General features: G+C 38.7%; 3 protein-coding genes across 4 annotated transcripts in view; 2 read left to right on the top strand and 1 right to left on the bottom strand.

Annotated features, from left to right (window-relative positions):
• LOC108547915 (homeobox protein PKNOX2) overlaps nt 1–1,451 on the bottom strand; it is a 10,980-nt gene extending 9,529 nt beyond the window's left edge. For both annotated transcript variants that reach the window (XM_017900627.1, XM_017900632.1), the window contains exon 1: nt 1,172–1,451. The gene's annotated coding sequence lies outside the window, so the exon portion shown is untranslated. The remainder of the gene's footprint in view (nt 1–1,171) is intronic.
• Nucleotides 1,452–2,101: 650 nt separating this feature from the next.
• Nucleotides 2,102–8,142, top strand: LOC108547973 (leucine-rich repeat neuronal protein 1). The gene is made up of 6 exons (XM_017900725.1): nt 2,102–2,324; nt 2,471–2,742; nt 3,279–3,538; nt 4,407–4,698; nt 4,966–5,127; nt 6,490–8,142. Exons 1-6 carry the CDS (start codon nt 2,141–2,143, stop codon nt 6,814–6,816), a joined length of 1,497 nt encoding a protein of 498 aa, XP_017756214.1. The 5' UTR covers nt 2,102–2,140; the 3' UTR covers nt 6,817–8,142.
• A 4,002-nt stretch (nt 8,143–12,144) lies between these two features.
• Nucleotides 12,145–19,040, top strand: bsh (brain-specific homeobox). Its single transcript, XM_017900680.1, has 3 exons — nt 12,145–12,477; nt 12,962–13,214; nt 18,790–19,040. The coding sequence occupies exons 1-3, from the start codon at nt 12,145–12,147 to the stop codon at nt 19,038–19,040; spliced, it is 837 nt and encodes a 278-aa protein (XP_017756169.1).
• The last annotated feature ends 404 nt before the right edge of the window (nt 19,041–19,444 follow it).

Below are 19,444 nucleotides of genomic sequence, written 5' to 3'. Positions count from 1 at the left end.
CTTCATTGCAGCATCTTTTTCACTCTTTTTTTTCACAACAAATTCTCTGAACGATTTCAACCGGTTCTCTTGATCGATGTAAACAGCGATTTTCTCGTTTCACCGTGGATACGCTTGCGTTGCGAAGTTCGGTGTTTATCGTTTGACGTAATTCGCTTAGCACGAATTATTCTGTTCTAGATGGAAACACAAATAGCTCGACTATGCAACCGATCGTGATTACCGATATAGGGTTAAGCAGTTCAGCTTAGTGACTACCACTAATCAAACGTCAACTTTGTTTATTTCCGTTATACTTTTCCGTTTACTTTAATTTTCGTTCAAATTCCATCATGATACCATTTATCATACAATTCTCTTTTTTAATTAATACATTTAAATAATAATAATTTATGAGAAATTTTGTTAAACATTTTTTTAATTTCACGACTGATATATGATTCCATTGTTACAAACATTTATATATTACAAACAGGAAGAATAATACACCTTTGAATTGAAGTTCCCGCCAGTTACTTATAGTTGAAAATGTTGATAAATTAATGAATGGTTTAACAATAATACCCAACTTTTTGATAGATACAAGAATAAGAAACATACTATGCTATATAAAGAAAAAGAAGAAAAATTAATAATGTATGTACAATAAAGATCATTGTTGTTCTACAAGATATCGTTTCTAAAATGTTTCAGTAAAATAAATTCATTTCACCTTATTTAAATTGTTCAAATAACACATTTTGATAATTTATGCATATAGTATCTGTTATTATTTCAAAACAATTCAGGAAAAGAGAGAAAAAGAAGTGTTTATAGCGTGCAATACAACAGATAATGAATATCAATTGAGAACCAGTTGATAGCGGGCATCGGTCGCATGGTACGCATGATGTCATCCGAAAAAGTCGCTCTTTGGAAGACCCTTAACAATATCGATCGTATCAATCCGCAATTCTGTCAAGGCAGACCGCGAAGAATGGGCGTTCACTGGGGGCATTGCGCACAAAACAAGTTTTTCGCATGTATCGGCGCACCAGGAACGAATAAACGAACCTAACCTCACTAATTTACAGGTGCACGACTCAGCGGGAATTAGGCTGATCGAACGATATATCGAAACAGCTGTCTGCATGACAGTATTCGAGAAAACATTTATTTCTCGACCACTTACCGTATCCTGAAAGCCAGTCCTGACAAATCCTACAGGAACAAAACAACACCGTCCACCAGTTTTATTTTTCGAAGATATTTCGGTCGGCGTGTCTGACTACTCGGAAACTGATTTCCTTTTCGTCCACGTGATACCTCGGGGCTCGACGATAATCATGTACCGACACCGGTCTACCGTTCACATGCGCGTCAACACAAACCCCTCTGTTTACCACTATTCACGCTGTACGATAAATTAAAGTAATCGGACATTTTTCAACATGCTCCTCCACAATCCCGTCTACTCCTTCCACTGACACGTCTTTTGTGACGTCATCGATTCAATACTTTTCGCGAAGGTTTCTCTTCTTCATTAATACCCCGAATTCACAGCAGATGGCGACACCAATGCGATTGCTGGTTCATTCAAGTGTCGCTCAAATTAAAGCGCCATTTTTGAATTTGACATAAAAAAACTTGTATACTTTAATTTATTAAATATATGCATTAGCATATATATATAGCATATGTAAGTACACGTATATACCCTTTTCACTAATTTATACTTTCATTGGTTATGTTATTCAAATCGGAAGAAATAAATTGATTAAAACACTATTATCATATTTACATCTCGATATAGTAATTTTATTACAATATTTTTAATCATTTAATTCGATTCTCTCTACATATATCGATAACGTAATAATACGCAATATTTATAATTATTACAGACACGATAAAATTAATCAAACGACAAAATACATTTGATTATTTTTACTAACCCGAGATCGTAAAGTTTGTAAATGTTGCGTTTCAAAAAGATAAATAAAGTGAATTAAAAGGATTTAAGCACTTGGAACTATGAGTAACGATGATCAATGGTATCTTATCATCGGCTTCCTTATCAGCGACAAACGAGTTTGATACGGACAAACGCGATTTCAGTCTTTGGTGTGTAGCTCTACCGGTGCTGATCTCGCAGGAAATTATGGATTACCCATTCTTACTTATTCTTATTCTCGCTTTTGCGACGGTTAAGTGTCAAAATGCTACCATCGCTGCGAACACCACAGATACGAAAAACGCAACCGTGGAAGCTCAAACGACTGAACCGAAAGAGACGACACTTGCAGTAACGCTTCCAAATTTATGTACCGTGTGCATTTGTACAGGTAACTCACAATCGTATATCTTAAAGTCAAATTTCGATACAGTTTATCGTCGCTCGTGTCCGAATGAATAAAATATTCGCTTAAGAAATGACAAAGGTCGAAATACAAGGTAGAGATTTACAAATGAATAAATGTTCTTCCATCAGATGACAGCATAAATTGCGATAACAGAAATTTGACCAACCACTTCGACGATTCGCAATGGCCAGAGAAAAGAATAAAAGTAGCCACGTTCAAAGAGAACTTGCTGGTTCACGTGAAACCGTTTCCGAAATTGGAGATCAGGAAATTGATCTTGCAAAAGAACAAGATCACAAAGATCGACGCTACCGCCTTCAAACAGCTAATTAATCTCACTGAATTGGATTTGAGCCACAATCAACTCACAGGAGAAAATTTGCAACCTCATGTATTCGAGGTAATGCTCATATGCATGCGAAAACGTTGACTCAGTTTAAAGTAAGCGTACGTTCCTTTCGAGGCTTCGCGATTTTAACTGATATTATACGCTGCTGGTATTTTTATTTCACGGTCATTTAATTGGAACTTACTTAACAGCGCAATCTCTCGTTAGTCACGATCATAATCGTTATCTCGGAATCTTAGTGCCAGAAGAAGTTTGTACAGTGACACGATATATCAATTAATAGCAATGTCTATACTGATTTTGTACTCTTTTATTTTGATACTTATCGATATCGTTGTTAACATCAGTGCTCTTATTTATATAATTACCTATGTATATTAGTATTGGAAACAACCGAAATTTAATTTCCAATTAAAATTCCAGCGAACTCGAGTAAATTTAAATCGCCGTTCCGAGTTGCTCGTACGATGGTAAAATATTTTAGATCGATAACAGAAATCATTCTTCGAATTTCATTGTCGTTTAAAATTCATTTCGAACGATTGCATGGACTTTATTCAAAATTCGTCTTTGTCTCGATTCCTCAGGGAAAGTTTTCACCGGAAGCTTACGAACCGCTGGAAAAATTGGTGGTGTTAAACTTGGCCCATAACGTGCTGCATACGTTGCATCAGGATATTTTCGAGCACATGACGAGTCTGAAAGTGCTCAATCTATCCGGGAATCTGTTTTCGAAGATCGACAGTCGTACATCCATAGCGCTCAGCTCTCTTCCAGACCTAGAAGAGTTAGACTTGAGTTACTGTGGTCTAAAGACTCTCCCGGACATTCAATTCTACTCGTCCAGGTGAGTATCTTAGTTTCTCGATACTAATTGCAAACTATCAAGCAAACAGAGATACAACGGAAACTGATTTGATAGAGCGAATTACACTGATAAGAAAGATACCACGGTTGATACCACGAAGGTTTGATAGAATTTTTCAACGCGTTATAGAGATTATACAGGATGTTCCATAGATTTTTATGCACACTATGTCAACTATTGTGTATACCAATGAAATAATATTGCTTAAATGGTATGGTAAAAACACATAATAAAATTAAAAAATTGGAAAAAAATTACGATAGATTAGTATCTATTAATATATAATATATATCACGAACAAAAGGCAATAAACGCTGGACACTCTGAATGATGTTTAAAAACATCGGTTTCTATTTAAAAAATGTTCTATCGTAATCATTAAACGCTAATCCATTGAACATTCGTGAGATTACCCAGAGTAAAAAGTAAAAAAATACATAATATTCCGTTTATCTAACAATATACCACATATCGTATTTAATTTGATTATTCGTTTATACACCAATTATGCTTAATAGAAAGTAACTGCACTTATACCTTCTACGCAGTTCCTTATGTCAATTACGTTATTTTTCTGAATATTCTCATAAATTAAATCAATATTCGAGACTTTTCTATATCAAATATACTCTACACATTTGTAAAAACACACACATATATCTAATTATAAAATTCTTTTTTGTAGAATTTTATTAATACGCCTGGTTATGAAAAGTTTGGGAATTTAATCCTGTACAGCATTAAGCTCGCGGCCATTATTATTTTCCTCGCGTTCCACATTTCTGTTACAATCCTTTAACAAAGCTTTTTAATCTTTGTCTACATGACTAAACGAAACGTTAATTAGGGTCCTTAAAAAGCTGAATCTAAGCGGAAATCAATTCGCAACCGCGCCGACTGCTCTCAAAGAGGCGACCACACTGGAGATTCTCTACATGGACGAAAATCCGATTCAAGTTATCAATCATGCACACTCGTTCCCGACTATGCCGAAGCTGAAGGAGTTAAGCCTCTGTTGCATGCCTTATTTGACCATGGTTGGGTCGGGTGCCTTTGCAGGCCTGACATCGCTCGAGTCTCTTCGAATAGAAAATTGCCCAAAATTGGAGTCGATCGACGATTACGCTCTTACGACCGTGGTAACTTGAGTTTTCCAAAACTAACCGTCACTGATTCCTTACTATTTACACAAACATCGCATGCATTACGTCGAATTTCTACAAATTTTGTATTTTTTGTTCCATTTAACGGAATTCATGATTGAAGAAGTACTCGTCATCGTTTATCTTTCTTCGGTTCCTTTATTCTCTTCTTTTTTTCTTGCTCACGAGATGAAAAGAGAGAGAATAAATTGTTGGAATGGAGAAAGAACGTCACGAAGAATATTATATGGAAAATAATCGTAGGCGAACTCTGAGGGACCCGAATGGCCGCCACTAAAGAAACTCGATTTATCGAATAACGCCCTGCGATATTTGCCTCAGCAATTCGTAGCAAGGTGGGACTGGCTTGAAGAATTGAATCTGATGAACAACAAATGGAGCTGCGATTGCAATAATCAATATCTGGTAAGTTCTGGCAATCACGAAATACACGGTCCACGTCCGTTTGAATCCCGAGCCTTCTATCGAACTGATCGATTTGCTGTTCCGGGCGACACCAATTTGCAGTTCCATCTACACCGATCTTTTCTGCCTTTCCAGCATCTTTCCCGTTATTATTCCATTATTTTCATACAATTATCTCGCACCGATTGGAAGTATAGCAAATTTAGATTATACGCAAGCATCTCTTTCATCGAACAAAAAAGTTCTGCAAATATTAATTTGACCTAGTTAAAAAAGAAATGTTATATATATTTCTTCTCGGACATTCTCATAAAAATAATAGGTTTTGTCGCGTGTTTAATTCCCTTTGGAAAAATAATTACATTACCAACTGAAACGACCTATTAATTAATCTTGTACGTTTGATATCGGTTCGCTGCAGCACCGAATTCACTAATGTCAACAAATTGTCGATATCTGAAGCTCGACATTTTTAACGTGGATATTTCGAATGAGTCGAATTCCATCGTGTCGTTGGAGTTAAAAAAAGCAGAATTTGAAATATCAGTGTAAATAGTAAAATATAGTAAAGTATGTTTGCAATCAAGGATGTTACAATGATAGTATTTATATTGCGAACGAATGAAGTTTGGTACGAGGAAAGATGTGTGAACGAAAAATATTTGGTTTACGATTTATCGCTGGTTCTTGTGGTTTAAGCGTAGGCGCATGAACGAAGATGCACGATCACATATAGTGTTGTCATCAATAATGCACGAAAAAGCATATAAACGAGAAAATACGTTAATCCGGAGTTAGCAAAGATTGGTCCTAGTCGAAGATAATTAAATACACAGCTTACTATACGTACAAACAGGGTATTGTATCGCATCATAATTACAGCTTAATCCCATACACTGAAATGATAAGTCGACTTGTTATTAGTCTCTTATGCCAAAGTATATACGAGATAACCAGCTAAACTTGTCAACAATTCCTAATTGTAAGCAATTTTTAAGTAACGTAGCATTTTAACCGAGAGATATATATTTGAAAAAGGTAATAACACGTTGATATATTTGCATAGATCAGTGGTTGTCAACTTTCTTTTTCATATACCATCTAACTAATATAATCAAAACCAGAACTACTTTATCGATAATGTATATCAATTGTAATATACAATTATAACTTAATATATACCTGTGTACATCCGAGAATATTTAACGCGTATATGTTGCATCATATCATAGATTGAAAATTGCTGGTATCGGTGGACCAATATAAGTAAATTACCATGGTTCAATTTTACCCAATTTGCCCATGTCCAATCGTATCTCTAAAATGGAATAAATAGTAATGATATCGTTTCACTGGCTATAGATCGGTATGCTGCTGCCGAAATACGGCAAGAAGCTGATGGGAGAAGAAGTAAATGGACTCACCTGCGCCACACCGCCGGAGCATGCGGGGAAGAACCTGATGTCATTGTCTCATAGGAAGCTCCGTTGCTTGGATATGAACGGCGCGAGGCCTGAAAAAGACGCGACGATTCTTATAGGCGTGTTAATCGGTCTGTTACTCGCCATTCCTGTCTGTCTTACGATCTTCGTCCTCTGGCGTCGCGGCTACTTCTTCTGCGGTACCCAAGGCCCGGCCAGCTTCTCGCGAGCCTTCTATAAGAGAGCCATGGACGACGACGAGATTTGAAGCTTCCAGTCCGTCGACGAATTTCCATCGAGTTGACTGGACGAATTAATACGATCGATATCTTGTCTTGTAGACCCGTGTTTCGTCGAAGCTGTAAAAAGTGTAAGCATGTCGTGAATCATTTGTCAGACGATTACGGGCGTTCCTTGTGATAAAGCCGCGAGAAAAGAGTGATAAGCAAAGATATGACAGTTTGATCAGCAGGACTGCGTTTGAAATGAAAACCAGCGGGTTAAACGTTTTGTTGAGTTTCGTCATAGACACTTCAACGATGTTAATTTATGTTAAATCATAATTCATAGCACATCTCGTTCTGATGGATCCTTTATTCACGTTTGTATACGAAGATCATGGGAGAGAAGCATTAGCAGTTTTCTAATTGCTATTTTTCACTTGTTATTTAATTTATAGATCGCAAAGAGCAACCATAATTTTTATTTCATTCAATTTTTACGTTTACCTTAAAAATTAATTGTAATAGCGTCTATTTAACGGATCGTTTCTCGTGCCAACTATGTTCCGAGGTAATTCCTTTTAGTCGTCGAGTGGTATGAAAATCACAAAGTCGACTAAAATGTACATATGATCTTTTAGCATGATCTTCTAATATATTTCATCATCCACGTGCGTATTTTTGTAATAAAGTATTAACATGTGTGTTGTTTTCGAATCATCCTTCGTAAATTATGATCGATATTACGTCGAAAGAGTTTACTTAAGAAGGGACTGAATAAAATACGTGTATAAATAATTACGTTGCCTTTCAGTCTGTGGAACGCATCTGGTAAACACGGAATGATCACGTGAGAAATTACTTATCGCGATTGACTTTTAAATCTCTGTATAATTAGCCTAGCTAGATGACCCTAACTAGCAGCCATACCACCGTTATCTGGTTAATCTTTGAGGAATTCATTTACTCTGCATTCAGTGCTCTGTACGTTTCTACATTACCCAACCAGCTCGCCCATTCTCATAAGCATGGGGCGTAATAACTACCTACAGAACCCGAATAGAACATGGGAATTAGCGATATAATAATTCTTTAATAAATACCTACTGACTTCCACATCGATCGGTGGACAAAAACGACATATAGTTTCTACAAATTCTAACGACAAGCCTGTACAAAAATTAGCGACATGAAAGATATTGCTGTCTAAAATTCCATATCATTTCGTTCCGATAACTCTTAATCGATTAACAGAAAAGATGAGACAATCGCTTCGTTTTATCAGAGACACTAGTAAAAGATCCTTAGTAAGACCTGATGATCCTACGTAAACGATTAGACGTATAGTTACTTCGAGGGATGTAATGGTAAAATCAGACGAAAATAAAAATATTTAGACTTATAAAATGATAAATTAAAATACTTTGAAAAAATAAAGTTGAAAAAATATCGAATGGGAATCGATACTGTATGACGTTAATTTGGAATAGATTTTACTATCAATTAACAATTTTGTTTCGTTTCTCTGCTTGGCGTTAAATACCTATAGTTACAAGCTGTAGATGGTTCTGATAACGATCACACTGTACCACTAAGAACTTAAAGTATGGATTTCAAGAACACCTAAGTCAGGGAAGCAAACAGAGCATCCCTGCATCGTACCAAATACCAAGTTACAGTACCAGTACAAAATAAAAATCCATTTATAATTTATACTATCGATGATTGCACCGTCGAAACACGTATCGGTAGTGTTTTATCGATATTTCCAAGTATTAATTAATATACATAAATACAAAGCTTAACAACTATACGTGCTCCGCTCGAATGCACAGTGGTTTCAGAAAATCAACTTCTAAGTTATGCAAACGAGACTCGTACAATTCGTACATGTCTCTTAAGTGATTGGCTAGCAACGAATTTTCGAAGTTCCCTTTACTTTCAAAATTTATATTATTAGAGCCCTTTATATAAAAATATCCCAAATTAGTAGAATTCACTGGTATATATGGTATACCGATAAAATATTTACAGTGACGGACAAAAAAGAAAGTTTAAAGTCAGCATTTATACATACAAATATCTCTAACTTTTGTACTAATTATAATATAACAAATATGGTATAATAATAAAAGTACTTATATTTATCTAAAATTCTTTGCTGTCATAAAATATAATCCTCCTTGTAAAATCATCGTGTTCCTTCGTACAGTCTAACATTTAAACTTTCTCGCGTCCGTCACTGTATATACGATGGCAAATCAATAAAACGCTATTATTTTGTTCGGTGCGTGCCCGGCTCATCGGTAGTATACGCAAATGGACCTTCCAGGGATTGGTCTTTTCGCGCCAGCTTCGTCACCTGCAACCAAAAACGCGAGTGAAATTTTCATCCGACGATAACGCGTTTTACAATAATCTGTCGATCATTCTCCGAGTACCAAACGATGCATAATAATCACAGTCGATTACCGTCTAAATGATCCCGCGAAGTTTGCTCATTTCGTCTAACAAGTCCCTCGAGGATGTGTTTAGAGTCGGTGGACGACGGGAGCGGTTTCCGGAACAGCGGAGGGCTAGTTTCGACAGCGTTAAGCTTGCGGACGGGATTTTGGGCTTTAGCATCGACATCGAGGGCTGACTGCATCGTATTGCGAACCGCCGGGGGATCGACGGGACGGATGAATGGACACTCGCCGGTAACACAATTACCGGGATGTTAATTTACCCAATAATCGCGGAAGCAACCCCGTCTAAGTGGCGGCACGCGCCACTTCTCCCTTCCGCCGTCGTCCAAATAGAGAGAGGCCCTCTAATACAGGGGATGACTACACCAGCTCGGGCTTTACGGATGATTACACGTGCGTTTTACTAAACAGTCTAGCCTGGAATGTTTTATAGCTGGTACTTGCGTAGCGAATTAAGTAAACGTGCTCTTTCACCAGACGAAAAGTTTGCATTACTTGCACGAGGATATTTACACATATACGGAGACGGACGAAAGTATTTATACAGGGTGTCTAAAAAATCGAGGCACAACTCGCGTGGTAATGATTCTACGTTCAAAAATAAAGCGGCAAAGAAGAATAACATCTTCTCGTTTCACTGTTCTGGAGAAAAATGAGATTGAACATGTACGAGGTGCGAGTATACTAATTGTTATTCTTGTTTTTCTATGTATTTCGAACTAACAACTCCTTTCCTCTGCCATTTCGGAGTAAATGCGTTAACAATGAAGTCACGATCTATAACATTCATGTGATGCACCCTGTATACGAACTGTACATCGGTGTGTTAAAGAAAGGAAATGGAAACATTGGAAATTCGTTAAACTACCTCACAGTTACGGCAATTAGTGGTTGCATCGCATGTCTCACTGAAAAAATTGCGTTAGCGTCTACGACGTGATGCCATAATAACTGCATCGATCGAAAGATAGCCTCGGCTAGGCACAGAGGACTATACACACGTATACACCAACACTCGCCTATTTTGGACGTGCATCGTACATCGTGCGTCGCGTACACATCGTCCAATAAGTAATCTAATTTGATACTCCTGCTTCTCCTGATCCGCATTCTCCACCCTTTCAAAGTTCAATACAGATGCATTGACTCGCGAAGGAGCTTTTATATACTTCAACGCGGATAGAGGATCAATACTTATGAGATAGCGAAGAAAGGATAAGAAAGGGATAAGTAAATGCACGCGATGAAACGCGGTAAACAACACCGGCAAATGAAATCCGTTCTCGTCGCTTAACGGAATTTATTATTAATCCTCTAAAAACGGTAGACGGACGAAGACAACGAAGCAAAATCACGGCACGAGACAACGGCTAGAAGTACATGCACGCGGTAATTCAGCAAAACATGTAAATTCTTCGAATTTACATCAATGCGTATCGCCATACCTATTCTCTCTTATCCCACATTTTTCCCAATTGCAGCTACCACCTGCGATCCTATGAATCCTATAATACCACCCGTGAACTGATGAGCCACCCTTGAAGAACGAAAAAGGAAATAGATAAAAGCATATAAACGCAAAAAAATACCTGAAATTGTTCTACGGGTTTCTGCCGATTCAGCAGCCGGACTGAAACCGATTTCGTCAGCGGCGAAAAGAAGGAAAAAAGTAGCGACTGAAACGAAAGAGAGAGAAAATAATGGTGAAAGAAATACAATTTAAGCGGTAGAAAAAGCTGCCTCAAAGGTACACGCGTGAACACCGTTATCCAGCAGTCGATGTGAATGCACAACGACGACATGGGGAACCACGAATACAGAAGAACTATCCTTCCTTCTCCGACCCACCCTTTCTCTTTCAGATTCGAGGGGGTTGCTCCGGCAAGGGTGAGAGATCGTTCGTGGCCAGAAGCCGCGACGAACGCGCGTGTCCATGGAAACGGCGCCGATGGTACCGCCCAGCGTTCGCCACGGGACCAACCGTGACGACGACCGGCGTCGCGACGCCGACCAATGCCAGCGTCACTCGAGCCCCGCGATATCCGCTTCCGAGCTTTACTTTTCTTGACCAGTTAGAGCGGCTGAGGGTGGAGATGATCGCGCGCGCGCGGGGCTAGAGGGGTGTTGAATCGCCTTGAATCGCCTTGAATCGCGCACCGATACTCCCTAAACGTCGACGCCGAGCGACGCTGCGTCTCGCGGCCTTCTCCAGCCTTTCCTTTCCACAGCTGGCAGATTCGATTCAATTAGAATTTTACCGGGAGCCCTGAAACGCGCCAAAACGACCCTCACCTGCCAACGGGGTGTCATCTTTTTATATCTTCGCGAGGGTAACGACGTGAGATTGATCGGAGGGAAACACGTTTGTTGACGGGAAGACGTGTAGCGAAGAGTGTGTTGTGGGGTGTATTTCGGAGATTCCAAGTGTTTGGTGAACGTGGTACCCAGGCTTGTCTCTTGTGGTGAAGAGTTAGGTGTTTCAGGGTGGATGGTGAAGATTCACGCGACTTTTGTGGGTGAAGGAAGCTTGTCGACGGATTGTTGCATGGTTGCAGTTGCAAGTATCGGATAGTTGATGGTTGAAACGTTGTTATAGATATTTGCGGAGTGAGTATACACGAAGAAGTATTTACTCGGTATTTAACGTGACGTTGATTGGAAGAAGAATCAAGTTGTGCTTGGAGCTACTGTCGACACTGTTTGGCGTGGATGTCACATAAACCCTCTACAAAAGCCGTAAATTCCAAGAGTGAATTACGATTGAGCAACCCTTCGGAGGAACACAGAAGAGATAGATCATGTTTGGTGCCTAGTAAAGAATAGCGACAAAGTTAACTGAGGAAGTGATTCGAAGAAGGCTCGTGGTATCGTTCGTTAACTATGTAACGAGTTACACACCTCGTAACAATGCAGTCGACTTGCCAACAGCAGCAGGCGCAGCCAGGTCAGAATGGAACTTCTGCTAGTAGGACTTCGTTTTTGATCGAGGACATCTTGAGTCGTGGCACTGCTCCACCGCATTCTCACCATCAACTTCATCATCAGCATCTGACGTCTAGTCATGGGGTGCAGCATCAACAGTATCAGCAATTCGCGAGTTTATTACCTGGTTACCCTTCTGCACCGCCTACGGCCACCTTCTTCCTGGGACCACTTTTCGGTAACACCGCAATTGGAGTGGTGCCTGGGGTTACTGAACTTGCTGCCTTGAAGCACTGCCGACGACGGAAGGCACGAACAGTGAGTGATACTACTTGTAATCCTTATTTTTCTTCTACTACTTCGTTGCTTGCTAATCTCTTGCTTCGTAATATTCGAGTTGCACCCGATTAAACTGAATCTTATCTTTAATCTTAACATCGATTCTTTGACGAGATGTCATCGGACTTGACTTATTTATAATTTCTTTAATATTCTTCATTTCACCAGGTACTGGAATCATAACAATTCAAACTTATTTAAGTATAATATCTAATTAATAACTTAAATAATTACGTACTTTTGGCTAATTTCTTTAAATCAAATTTTCCATACGCTTACCTTGTCTCTAACACTTCGCAATTATTTTATAATTCCTTAAACAATTTTTATTCTCCATCGTTTAGTTTCTATGCGAAGTTTCAAAGAATTTCTGCCCGTTTTTTGGAGCTAATTCGAATGTCACCCGATCGAGACGAGTTAAAATTAGAATGGATACACGGGGAATTCTTTTTGTCGTATTTAGGTGTTCAGTGAACAGCAATTAGCGGGTTTGGAGGCCAGATTTGAAGTGCAGAGGTACCTCAGCACGCCGGAAAGGGTCGAGCTTGCGGCGGCTCTTCACCTCTCGGAGACCCAAGTGAAAACGTGGTTTCAAAACCGGCGGATGAAGCACAAGAAACAATTGATAAAATTGAACAGAAGCGCGGGAAGCAACGGCAATCAGAATTCCAATCAGCAATGCACCGGTCAATCCGTTTCCGTTACGTCACCAGCCGGTAAGCCAGCCATTTTTTTTCTACCCTCTAACAACGGCAAAATCTATCCCTGATTTTCAATAAAATCTAGGAACAATTCTTGTCGATTCACTTCGACGTTCGCTGATAAGCGAAAAAATCACTAAAAAGATATTAGTAAGTAAAACGAAGAAAATGCACGAATGGTTTTTCTGTTAATTGCAATATTAGAGATTTCACTGCACTTATGACGAGCGAGTTACCAATTTTGCATATAGACTCAAAACACTTAACATTTTCATCAAAGTTCTACAAATCTCGATATCTCAAATCTCTGAACCTAAAGTAAATTATTTTCGAATCTTGAGATGACACTGGGTCGAATATTTAATTCGTTTGATAACTCAAGTTAGGAATAACTTCTAATACAATAGCGATTAATCGTAATACTCGTCGATTGTTGTTGATCAATCATGTTCGATTAAAAATTATATTATTTCTACCTTTATTGGAGAATTATATTTTTCTATGAGATAAATCTACGATTTTTTTACGATAACAGAGTAAAGCGGAGAGATAACGAAGCGATGGTAGTAAATTCGGAGGAACAATACTTTGGTACAAAATGATCACGACAGACAGACGAAACAAACGATCTCGACTAAGCAAAGTTGCATCCGATAAAATGGAAAGTTAGCCTCCCATTGTAAACTCGATGACGCTTAAAATTTTCACGCATCGCGTATCTAATGCAAGCGTTTAATTGCAATTGCAAGAACCTATGCAATTCCGTATCCGCCTAACAATGCGTAATTACCACTAAACACATGTATCGACTTTTCGATAAACATGCGCCCGTTCGCGTTGCGTCGCATCAATTAGCTCGGATTAACAACACGATGTGTCCTACATAATCAATTGCTCATAAATCATATTTTGTAACTCAGCGTACAGGTAGAATGAAAATAAAGAAATCGAATGACGCGGAAGATCGTATTCGAAAATCGGGAAATATTAACGAAGTTGGGAAATTAACGAAGACTTTGACGGTTAAAGAAATACGTGCACGCGATCGGCATATCGCAATGGCGTCATCGTTTTTGGTTAATTGAAAAATTGGATTTCGGAACGCTCGAAAATTTGAAAATTCGAAATTGAAGATAAAATTAAATTAAAGGTACGCATAGCCTTTTTTCAATTTGTACATCATAGGATTTTGCCTTTATTCGATGAATTACTCGATTCCTCGATATGGTAATTAAATTTTGGAGATTCTGAAAAACGAAAAGACCATAATGTAAAATATTCTTTTATATCGTATTTCCTAATCGATAATTTAGCAATTAAATTCAAGAATTAAAAAAAAAAAGGTATAAATTTCTTTACTATTACCAATTCATACTCCTTTTCCCACTCAATCGAAGATTATAGAATTCTACATCTTGATTCGACGAAGATTCAATGAAAATTCGGGAATTCTAAAAAAAAAAAAGAAAAAAACAGAAAACTATAAATATTCATAAATAGTTCCATTTAAGTGATATCCTTTTCTACGATCATTTCAATCTGATCTCATTGGTTTACCTCTAATCCTAAGCAAAATCATCCACATCTGAAGATCCACGATCAATCCATCGGAAGTAGCAGTCGCATCTCCTTCTTTTTCAAAAAAAGGTATTTAATATTTTCCATTTTGTGTTACTATTACTCACGAAATTTCGATAATCAGATTGCGCACCGCTTCGATCAAATTTCCGGAAAAGAGGAAGATAATCGGGCGAAAAATGGAGTATAAAAGGGTGAAAAAAGACGAAGGTGTGGTGAACGAACGGGCGGAGAATTGTTAACGATTTTGCGTCGCGTAATTGGCGCCGTCGTAGCAAGCGGAAAAGTAATAATCGAGACGGAAAGTAGATCGTAGCTTGTGTATCGCAATTAAATCGTTATTAGTATAAACTTCGTAATTGTGATTATCAATTTGCATTCGAGCGCGGCCAGCGCGTCGGAATTTCCGTGTACGTCAAATAGTTCCCTGTTATCATGCTAATGGACCATATAATGCAACCAAAATTCGGCTGGCAATAAATTACGCAACTTTAGTTAACTAACCAGACCATAACCGAGGTTGCAGCAACTATAATGATTAACTACCGTTGCATGGATAATGATCGCTTTTTGCCGTACAATTTCCCGCAATTCGTATCCCCGTTTAACCGTGTTATCGTTCCTGCAAGTTGCCTTCGAGACTTCGATCCGTGCCATTATGTCATTTCCGCAGCGTCCTGTTAACAGAGAAAAACCATCAGCGTTGGAAAAAATAATCCATCGATTGGATTCATAAATTCGATTCGTAAATCCAACTCGAAGGGTATTTCGAGAGATGCTTGATCGATCGCCGATTTTCAATCCTCGAATGCGATTTCAGATCTCGTAATTAAAATTTCGCCTGAAATAAAATAAATATCGATGTTAAATTTTAATCACGTATTATTCTCGTGATCTACGATCTATTAATTTATCGAACGATTTATTAGCATTTTCGCGAATAGAGGATTCGTTGTTTTGTTATATGGTATTATTATTCGGTATTATTCGAGTTTGGTGTTATTCGAGATTTGGATAGAAAATGATTTGTATCGCGCAAGCATAATGCATATCTTTCACGGGAATCGCAATGGTGTAAACAACAGGCAAGACGAAACAACAGCATCGTTCAAATAGATCGAGCAATAATTCCCGATAACTGTACCGCTTTGTACACGCACAATAGCGCACGATCGGCGCTGGTATAATGTAGTAAATGCCACGATCTGGGAATAATCGAATCGGATTCGTCCGCGTGAATCGATTTAAAGCTGTAACGTTCACGTTCGAAAACACTATTTCGCTCGGCAAAAACTCGAAATACTAATTAGGAGAAATGTTCAAGTAATCGTAGCTGTTTAATACTGCCTGGGTGGATCTGTTAACTAACTAGCTAACTAGCTTCAGCAGATGGATGTGTATCGAGACACAATTTTCAAAAACCTTCGTATAAATGTACTCTTTCATCTCTGATACTTCATCCTGACACCTTCCTCACTTAGATTCTTTGCAAGTGTAAGTAAAATTTTTACCAGCATACCTATAATTTTTCTATATCCCTCAGATCTTTTACTTTCGAAAAATTATAGAGTTCCTATCGATTTAAGCCTAATTCTCTATTGGAAATTTAGAATAAATATCAAAAGCTACTTCCATTCGCTGGCAATTAGAGATGAACGATTATTTATAGCAATGTAAGTCGTAAGTCCAAGTTTATAGATGATAAAAGAACGTGGTGGAGTAACAGTTCACAAACGCTCTCGATTAGGACGCAAACAACTCTCGTCAGATTGTCTCGAACCTGACGAAGTATATTCATTAGAGAATACAATATAATATGAATTCTGCCCGTAGAAGACCATCGATATGTAAGGGTAAAACCACCATTTTGGATTTAAACCAATAAGAATAATTCCAAGTCTATAGCCTATCATACCGACTAATAATATTTTTCCAACATTATTCCTCTGCCAAATAATCACTATTAAGATTTAACACAAACCCTCTAGAGAACTCGGTGCTATCCAAGCTCATGCCAATATAACCAACGCGTCATCTATTCGTAATCTCTAAGCTACTTATCCCAGTAGTCAAGGTATCGTCGATTTTAAGTCCTCGGGATGTTATATCCAACCAATGGTATTTTTTCAACAACGTCCTTTCTCTGCCAAATGATCTCTAGAGCCGTTGTCGCGATTCGAACTCACCCCAGATGCGACTTACACCACATCTACTCATAACCTCCGGCAACTTGCTCGTCTCGGTGGCCAAGATGGCTTCGTTCGGTAGGAAGGGCTAACGAAGTTAGTAGACGTCTCCTTGGCAGCCAGGAAGAAGGGGGTTATAAGGGGTGGAAAGCACGTAGAAGATGAGACCGCCTCGTCTAGAGACTCGGATACCCGTCTAAGGAACCCGACAGAGTCACGACAACCCCTCTTTCAGTTTCACCCTCTATCCATCACTCTCTTCCTCGACCCGTGTTTCTCCCTTGCTCTCAATCCGGCGTCTTACGACCCCCGGTTCTTACCTCTTGTCTTCTCGATTCGGTCTTCGAGAAAATTAGTCAATTATCGGCTAAGTGCTCGGCCAGACCTACATTCACGATTGCCCGCCATCGAGGGCCGCTGCCAAGGACCTTAGTTGTGTACCGGCACATATCTGACCCAATTTGATCAGTCGATTTTCTGACCACGAGATAAGAACCGTTGGAAAACCTTTCTACGGTTATTTTCTCTTCTGTTTCCTTTCGTTCTCTGCAGATTTTACACGATATTTGTCGTGCAGTTCCATCACACACGAATGTTAGGGATCGATGGTTCGAGATGAGATCGCTATTACTAAGAGGGGAAAAGATTCTGAGATACGATAGTGGGATTGTTTCTTGAGAGAGGAATAACTAATTGGAAGATGATCCAGATGCTTCTTAGCAATTTTACGAATTAGAAATAGAAAAAGTACGGTAGAGTAGCAAGTTTGGATCTCGAAATTCAGGATTTTGTGGGTCTCGTGAGATATCGACGGGAAATTCACTTCGGAGTTTCTGAATTCTGTTTGTAGAACTGTTAAATTTTACCGGACAAATATCTATGATTTTCGTGCAGAACTCGAGGTAAATATTCCGAGTTTCTGTGGTAAAATTTCTCTCGTTCCGAATCGTATGTACACGTTATTCTCGATCATTAAACGTTAAAATCGTAACTTTGCTATATTTGTACGTTCAATCGAATCTCGGAAATATCTAATTAAATTTCGACTTCGCTTTAATGTCATCCTTTGCTCCATTTAAATCGAACCACACGAGAAAACTTGGTGTACGAACTTAACTTTTGATTAACCTCTTCTGCTAGCCAACTACAAGAATTTAGACGTTAATTACCTCGTAATACGAACATCGGTTCATTAAGCGTGATTGCATTCCTCATTAAGTAATGATAAATAAAGTAATGGACATAAGGTTCGAGAAATTAAATTACATGAAATTATGAAATGCGTCGAACGAGCAAACTTGTATAGAAATTCTCAAAGCAAGTGTAAAACATTTGATGTAAAAAAAGCATAAGTAAAGACACTTTGGAGTGTAATAGAACGACACCAACTATCGAAATCTATAAGTATAGAAAATCTAAGAACACAGAAATACAAAGTCATTGAAAAGTCACTAGACTACGGAAAACACAGATAATAAGTAACGACAATAAACGAATTACCAAAAGAATTACACTAACAAGCAAATTACAAATTAAAAGCTACAGTAACTAGCAAATTACAAATTAAAAGCTGCAGTAACTAGCAAATTATAAATTAAAAGCTACAATAACAAGAGAATCGCAAATTAACAATTACGGTAAGAAGTAAGCGAAAAATAAAAAATTACAATAATAAGCGAATGACAAATCACAAATTACAGCAACAATCAAACGACGAATTAGAAATCACAGTAACAAGCAAATTAGAAATAAAGAATTACAATGATAAGCGAATGACGAATGACAAATCCGAATAATAAGCTCGTTTGCGACAAAACTGTTCACAGAACGACCAGTGGATTTCTCTCTGAGCGGCGGCCGAGAATCACGGGCGAGCAGCGACGCGCCGATAGACTCCGACGACGACGAAATCGACGTCCTGGGCGACGAGACGCCATCGCCGTCGCGAACGGGTGACATCCACGTTTCGAAGCGTGCCGGCTCACCGACGAGTTTCCATCAGATCACCTATCGCCATTCGGTTAGCTTGTCCCATCCACCGCAACACAGGCAAACTATTCAACGCCAACATCGCTGAAACGAAACAGTGCAATGATGATGTTGCTCTTTCACGCAGGAACCGTCTGACCCGACCGGAAAACGTAACGCTGTCTGCAGTGTTGGCTACGGGAACGAGAAACTCGAAAGCATCCCGAACGGATTCGTGAAAGGTCAGACATGCTAAAGGGACGTCGGGAATCTTGTGAATATCCCTGGAAGACTTTGGATCGCCCTTTCACGTGCAATTACTGGTCGAGCAGTCCAAGAATACGGATACACGGAGGTCTCTAGTGCAATTTCAAGAAGAAGCATCCAACGTTGTTTTATATTAACCGTTTACTTAATTTCCAAGTCCGACTCGTTAAATTCTACATTTTTCTCATCGTTTGCTTTCATAAATTCGGGTATTTTTATCCAAGAGGCGTCGCGGTTACGAGAAGA

Source organism: Eufriesea mexicana, unplaced genomic scaffold, assembly GCF_001483705.2.
Source record: "Eufriesea mexicana isolate 0111107269 unplaced genomic scaffold, ASM148370v2 scaffold1312, whole genome shotgun sequence".
Taxonomy (NCBI): Eukaryota; Metazoa; Arthropoda; class Insecta; order Hymenoptera; family Apidae; genus Eufriesea; species Eufriesea mexicana.
Note: the sequence above shows the minus strand (reverse complement) of the source record. Positions and strands in the feature narration are given on the sequence as shown.

Bases quoted from the DNA above. Each gene is read 5' to 3' on its own strand.
- bsh (XM_017900680.1), top strand. From the start codon at position 12,145: ATGCAGTCGACTTGCCAACAGCAGCAGGCGCAGCCAGGTCAGAATGGA. The intron at 12,478-12,961 runs GTGAGTGATACT...TGTCGTATTTAG, and splicing joins GACGACGGAAGGCACGAACA to GTGTTCAGTGAACAGCAATT. The intron at 13,215-18,789 runs GTAAGCCAGCCA...AACTGTTCACAG, and splicing joins TTCCGTTACGTCACCAGCCG to AACGACCAGTGGATTTCTCT.
- LOC108547973 (XM_017900725.1), top strand. From the start codon at position 2,141: ATGGATTACCCATTCTTACTTATTCTTATTCTCGCTTTTGCGACGGTT. The intron at 2,743-3,278 runs GTAATGCTCATA...TCGATTCCTCAG, and splicing joins TGCAACCTCATGTATTCGAG to GGAAAGTTTTCACCGGAAGC. The intron at 4,699-4,965 runs GTAACTTGAGTT...AAATAATCGTAG, and splicing joins ATTACGCTCTTACGACCGTG to GCGAACTCTGAGGGACCCGA.